Consider the following 7,372-nt stretch of genomic DNA (forward strand, 5'->3'; position numbering starts at 1 on the left):
GTTAACTACTGCCCATGACCTAGATTAAACATAAAAATATATTAAATATATATATATATATATATATATATATATATATATATATATAAAATATATTAATGACTGAAATACTATACAGAAATATTAAAACATGATTGAGGTATTGTTTTGTTCAGTAGTATACATGTTATTCTCACTTTGAACATAACGAAATCCAAAGAAGGACTTTTTAATTCGGAAACTACGACCTTCCCACATTACATGGATGCAGAAAAATTCCACTTACTGCCCTGTATTGTGCAATTTTCACTCTGTGCTTGTAAACTGATTCTATCATTTTGTGACAAGAAGAAGAATCTGAAGCCTGGCGAATCCTCCCGTGCTGCGCTTTAAACAGAAAGCTCTCACTTAATAGAGTAGGGATCATTAGGGATTATAGTGTGAGGGTGATGAAGGCAGCGCGCGGCGGCTCTGCGCGCTGCGCGGCGCTCTGCTGCTCCGGTGGATCAGCGGAGGTAACGTTAGTTAGTGAATGTTTCTTTGCACAGTGATTAAGGGGGAGGACCAATGGCAACAAAGGAGACGGAGAGGACGGTAGCTCCTCCTCTCCCTATCTCTCTCTCTCTCGCTCCCTCTCTCTGTGCTTTATAGATGTATATAATCCCGGAGTTGACCCAGAAAACAAACTCCTCTGACTGCCGAGACACCGCAGAGTTTGTATCCGCCGCAGGGCTGCATGTAGCCGGAGCATCAGCTGGAACAACCCCGGCACTGATCCAACTTCTCCGTACGGATTCGATATTAATACATCGGGGTAGGTGTCGTCTTCTGTTACTCCCTAAACAGGTAGAGAGGCACTTTGCACCGCTGACTATTTGATATTTCTCTCTGTAATAATAACAGCCCGCTGATTAGATCTGCTGATCCTTTTTCACCTCGTCACTTTGCGCACTTGCAGCGTTATTGCCTATTATATTAGTGGCGGTTTTACGGCACGGAATGCTAAAAAGCGCACATGCAGAGTCCCCGAGGATAAGAAAAAAAATGAGCTTTCATGCTCGTGTGATAATGTCAGCAATTACTATCCTCCCTCAGAATATCTATTTACAAAGTGGCTGGATCCAGATCTGCAAAGAAGCGCCACAGATAGGTAACACAAAAGCAGAATTTAAAGGCGGATTTAGGCTATTGGCCAAAGTGTCTTGTTTTATCAGAACTATTAAGGCTTCAATTGCTACAAGCAGCCAGGGGCATCAGCAGAGTTCATTTTAGGGGGGACTTAAAAGCCTGAAATGTCTTTGTTTTTCACAGACACTCGCTTCCACTGCTCGCTCTGGATGTCTTTTTTTTCCCATTATCATCCCATTTAAAGGATAAAATCATCTCTAACAAGGAAATCATGTTGTCAGAAAATTTGCAGTTTCAGCAGTGAGCAGGATCTGTTTGTCATGTGTGGGTAATCTTAATTGAAGATCTTTTGTAATGACTGTGTGAAGACAGAGGCAGTGTGTGTTGTGTGCTGAGGAGTCGGGGAGGGGGAGAGGTGTGTGTGGTCTAGAGAAGCATTCCTCTGCGTCCTTTTGGCTGCAAGGGTATTGCTGCCCTCCCTCGTCGGTGTGATATCCAGTGGTAACTCACTGATGGTGTAATTCTGGGGGTTTGAGGTTTTTTTTTTGGTTTTTTTTTAACAGGGATACTTCCGAAGTGTTCAAATAAAGAAAGAGAAACTGAGGGAGGGTAGTTCCAACAGAAAGATAGCTCTAATGAGAATGAAGGTTTATTTTATTGGTTTAAAGGGTCACTCCAGCAATTTACTATTGCACTTCAGTAAAACTGGTGAACTCACAAATAGGGTTGGGTGATAGTAAGAAAACAAATATAACAATATTTTTGACCAAATACCTTAATATCAATACTGCAGTGATACTGTAGGGTTGGCCATAGGTGCTTTCACAAAATATTTGCACAATGACATTTTTGGTAAATAGTTACCACTAATGTGGATATAATGACTAAGTGTATAAAGGCAAGTAACAGAACAGCTCACAGTCTGGTAAGTTCAGAAAATGACATCACTTCACTGTAATTCAGTGATGACATCACTTCACATCACATTACAGTATTATGACACCCAAAATCTAAACTGATATCTGGTCTCATATTGTGACATTAATATAATATTAATATATATAGTCCAGTCCTACTCACAAGTATAAACTGAAGAAGGGAATAAGATTTTTAGTCTTCAGTTTGGGTCAAAAACCAAAGAGACTGGATCCTACATTTCCCATAATGCAATTTGGATAGTGCCTCTTTTGTTACATCTCCCCTGCTTCCTAAATGCTCACATCTTTCAAACCCACACCAACAGTTTGTAATCACGGCTTTGTATCAAATAACACAGACTAAAAAAAATGTAAAAGTCCCGATCCCAATATCAGATAACCCAGACGACATCATTAGGGTCAGGCTTGGCAACAGATTGTATTAATTCTATTAATTCTATTTTTTGTTGCCTTTGTTTGCCTAAATCGAGAAAATCGACAAAATGCACAAAAGGGTTACTTTGAGCAGGTGATTGCTGGTTATGTTAGCTGTCTGGAGTAACAAGTCCTGTAGGTAGCTACCTAGTTCTGTGGATCTATATCTAAATGTTGTGGACAGACTAAAAAATGACTCCATGGGAGTCGACTGAACAGTGTGCAGATTCTACTATGTTCAGTTTGTCTCTACCAGCTGGTAAGCTAATGCTAGCCCACTAGCTGTCTGTAAATATCAGGCTAATGATCTGTAAAGAAACACAAACAGGAGCAGATTAATTAATTTTGTTAGCGGGTTCTCTACTTATCTCTCATCTTCTTAACAATGTCCTTAAACATATGTTTCAGCCGTGTTATAGGCCCCCTTTTGGAGGGAAAAAAGGGACTTATTCCTGTTTCCCAAATTCATATCGCACGTAATGGCAACATGACAAAGGGTTCAATGCCCCCCTCCTCTTCACTTGCTTAATATGACAGGGTCAGGTGAGGGGACTTTAATCATGACACCAAGAGTCATGAAATTGCTCCAGCACAGGTCTTAATCTAGATAATAGTTACTCTTTTGTATGGAGATAAACTCCCAAGCCCTTCATTTAAAGTACTAAAAATTAGTCAAACAATTAAACAATTAAAAGAGAGGGGGAAAAAATTAAAGATGAAAAAAGTAGAAAAATAATTCAGAAGGAAAACAATAGTAGTTGATTACTGCCATCTCTAAACAGGCTGAGGAAAGAGGTCTAATTATAAAATATTTTAACTTAAGACAGGTCAGATTTGACTGGAACACAATCGTGAGGTCTATGTGTGTTAACAGAATACTAAACTGAAGAATAGGAACCCTAGGAACATTGATATGCTCTCCCCCAAAAATAAAAAAAAACATTCTAATAGTTAATTGTCCCAAAACTAAAAAAAACAAAAACAAAAAACATTCGATTTAATTATTTTGCTATATTGCCCATCCAAGGTTAGTCTTTCAAACTTGAGAACGCTCTCTCCAGAGCCAAAATAGACATTATACAGGCAATGATGAGTGAACTGAACTTCATTCATAAAATAGTCAATTGCCACTTTAAATTGCGGGTACTGAGGTTGTAATGAGGTTGTAATGACAATAGGTTGTATTAAAAATCTAATTTTATGTGTTGTATGTTTTTCAGGGTGACAGAGGCCATGGCTGAACACATGATGATGCCCATGACCCACGGCTTCAGGATGGGCATGAATGGACCTCCACAGCACAACGGCCAACCTGGCCTGCGCACCATGCCCAACGGCCAGGTGATGCACTATGGCAGAAACCCTCAGAGCAACATGGAGGCGGCCATGAGGCAACGGCAGGGCATGGTGGGACCCGGCGGGATGGCCGGCCCTGTGAACGGAGCTCCTATGGCCAACCACCACCACCAGATGATGTCTGGGAACATGATGTACAACGGCCAGGGTCCGCAGCAGCAGCACCACCACATGCACCCCCAGCAGCAGCAGCAGCAGGCCGGACACCCGCAGCAGTACCTCCCCGGTAACCTCACCTCTCAGCAGCTGATGGCCAGCATGCACCTGCAGAAACTCAACACTCAGTACCATGGACACCCGCTGGGCTCAGCCAATGGCCACCACATGCCCAACGGCGCCCAGTACAGAGTTGGTCCGGCCCAGCTATCCGGCATGCAGCACATCGGCGGCCCTTTGGGACTAAATGGCATGGACATGGATCTCATTGACGAGGAGGTTCTGACTTCACTGGTGCTGGAGTTAGGGTTGGATCGCGTTCAGGAGCTGCCCGAGCTCTTCCTGGGACAGAACGAGTTTGACTTCTTATCAGACTTTGTGTGCAAACAGCAGCCGAGCACGGTGAGCTGTTGAGCAAAAGCGGCCCGGAAGCTTGTTGGGTTTGTTTAGACTGGACACCCCCAAAGAATGACTGAGCGGTCACAGTAGCACAGCGAGAGGAGACAATCTCTCTGTTCTGTTTGGGTGTTTCTGTGTCTGTGTATTTGACAGTGTCTAGTACGCCTTCACACTGACCTGCCTGCGAGTTGATGAAGAATTGTAATGAGAGAAAAAAACGCAGCAAAAAGCACCAGGTTTTTCTCTCCTTTGAGCCAGTGCCAGGAGGATCTGTCGTCTTTGGCCAAATTGAGGCATCCTGATGCAGCGGGCTCTGTCTGTACCCATCTGGCCCCTCAGCACATGTGCCTGCATTGCCAAGGCTTTGGGATCATTGTAAACTTAACAAAAACAACGGGGGGAAAGGCCTGAAAAGACTTTCCATCTGGGTCTGCTACACTCTGTGGCATCTCTTAATGTATTTTATCTCTGATGACACCTTCAAATAGTAGCAGACGTTTTACAAATTTAAAAGGTAGTCCTTGGAATTTGTTTGTACAAGGATGAAGGGATTAAGAGCAGATCATTTCTGACAATTTGTGTGCTTATTGAAGGCTGGCTCTTCAAAACCGAGTTCCCTACAAGAAATTTCCTTGAAGAGCAGGAGACGGAGATTATGCAGCATTCCTGTGCGATGCGCTGGGGTTTATCTCGGATCGGTTGGGTGAAATGTGCTACATTGATTCCTAAAGCTTTCAGTGTCATTTACCTGACTCACGATTAAATCTGCAATCATTAAATGTATCGCATCTGTTCCCTGCTAATTAACTGTGATTGAATCATTGGCAAAGCATCGCATCTTAGAGTGTCGGCTTAAACAAAACATTTATCTGTAGAAAATGACACAGAAGTCTATCTGCTCCGAGACATTTAGATGCTCATTGCAAGCAAATTTTGGGTTTGTAGAATTGCAATAGTTAGGGAGGAAGAAACCTGTTAGTGTGTGAAAAATGCCATAAGTGTGGCCTGTTGGAAAATACAAGAAAAGCCAATCAGAGGGGGAAGGTGTTGGCTACAGATCTGAGTTGTTTTTTCTATAACAGGATTGGTTTAAAAAGAAAAAAAAAAAAAAAAAGAAGTGCGTGATTGCAGAACTTGCATCTGTGTGTTGTTTGTATACGTCTGTGTATGGTCAGTGCAGCGAGGCATTTAAAAACCATTGAATGGCGTCCTCCTCCCTAAACCATGGCCCTGTGTGCTGGGGGCGATAGGAGGCTGCGCGGGGAGAGAAAGGGGAGAGTTTTTTGGTTTTTTTTTCTTATGTGTGGACACAATGTGTGGACACAGCACTCCCCGGCAGCACTTAGTTTAATCATTATTTAAATCTGCTACCTGTGGCATTGATTTCATTCGGCGGGAAGAGCGAGCGGTGGAGCACAAAGCGTGCAAAGTTGTTGTTTTTGCCATAGATTAGCTTACTCTGCTGCTTTTCTACTGATTAGATTTAAATTACATGTTCTCACACGCTTGTCTTAATTGAGGTCGGCTTGCACATTCTCCAATGACTCAATAATTATACAATGGACATGTTCTGTGGCGCTTTTTTTTCCCATTTTTGCACAGTTAGTAATTAGGTTTTTGTCAAGGTTGCTGCTTTGCCGCTGCAGGCTGGTTGCGGGAGAGAACTTCCTGCACTCCTAATGCTATTTGTGGAGCTGTCAGAGGGGTCAGGGCTGTGCTAGTGCACTGTGTTAATCTGTTCCAATACAACTGTGCCACTGTCCCTGTCTCTCTGGAGATCTGCCATCTCTGAGCTCTTGACTCAAACAATGGGCATTGAAACGCTGTTGTAAAGGCAGAAAAGTGCCAGCGAGTTAACGCTCTGTTTCTCTTTCTGCCTGGCAAAACTGCAGCCAGACAAACTCATAAGCTCGCAGTGTAAATGGAGATACTTCTGGCCTTAGCGAGAAAGTGGCCTCTGATTACTGCTATATCAATAAGCGCAGCCTTTTTTGTGTATTGTATCTTTGTACTGTAGACTAGAGGTGAAGTTGATCTAGACACATTTAAGGTACTTTTCGAAAATACATTGTCAGATGTAAATGTAAATCAGTGGCTGATTTTGATGTGTTTGACGAGATTATATCCTACATTTTTTTAAAAATCAGTGTGTAGATACAGTATACCAATGGTTTTCGAGTGCAGGGCCTGAAGCTTTAAGACCAAGTAGACTGCATGTTAAAGCAAGCGTGAGGGACGCCACCACTTTCCCACGAAGCAGCTGAGAATGTACAGTACAACACATTGTGGGAATTTGTCTTAAGATGGTAGATAAACGTGTGAGATTGTACTCCGTGTTCCAAATTACACATCATTCATTTGGGTAAACCCCCCTCCCCCTGACTCCTTTCCCACTTCCCCAAAGCTTTTGTAATGTTATTGATTCTATTTTAAGAAAATGTATTTATTTTCAAATAAAATATTTATTTAAAGAAATGTTTTCTTTGTATTTCAGCGATTCCTTTATCCACTGTTAGCCATCATACAACAGTTTGTTAGATAGCTCTCTCACAAATAATGCTTTGTACCAAAAGTAAATTTACAGGTTTAGGTTAAAAAAAAAGAAACATGGTTAAGAGTCTTTAAATTTAGGCAGGTAATGTTAATTAGGTTAGGTTTAGGGAAGTAAACTTACATAGGGTTAGGGTTAGGGTTATGGTTAGGGTTAACAACAAAAAAGTAACTCAAAGTTCACTTGGTTTCATATGCGACACAAACACTAGTCTCCTGGGGAAAAATCCTTTGTTTTTTTTTGACCCAACCACCAACCAGACCCGCCTTCCTACGTGGACTACTTCCTTCTTTACTTCTGTAGTGCATCTGTCACTTGATCACAGCCTTTCTAATTGCATGGGTTACATACAAATTTTGTCACATTGCATTACAAATACCTATGAACAGTTTGTAGTGGTGAGTTCTAAGACTTGCACTCCATCTGACTTTTTGCTGCCCCACCTGTGCCC

The 7,372-nt window shown here is 42.0% G+C and overlaps 1 protein-coding gene across 1 annotated transcript; it reads left to right on the top strand.

Moving 5' to 3' along the window:
• Positions 1–625: 625 nt before the first annotated feature.
• Positions 626–6,845, top strand: LOC121957683 (cbp/p300-interacting transactivator 3-like). Its single transcript, XM_042506418.2, has 2 exons — positions 626–793; positions 3,680–6,845. Exon 2 carries the CDS (start codon positions 3,693–3,695, stop codon positions 4,383–4,385), a length of 693 nt encoding a protein of 230 aa, XP_042362352.1. The 5' UTR covers positions 626–793; positions 3,680–3,692; the 3' UTR covers positions 4,386–6,845.
• The last annotated feature ends 527 nt before the right edge of the window (positions 6,846–7,372 follow it).

Source organism: Plectropomus leopardus, chromosome 17 (genome assembly GCF_026936395.1).
Source record: "Plectropomus leopardus strain MGB_pleo_1.0 chromosome 17, ASM2693639v1, whole genome shotgun sequence".
Taxonomy (NCBI): Eukaryota; Metazoa; Chordata; class Actinopteri; order Perciformes; family Serranidae; genus Plectropomus; species Plectropomus leopardus.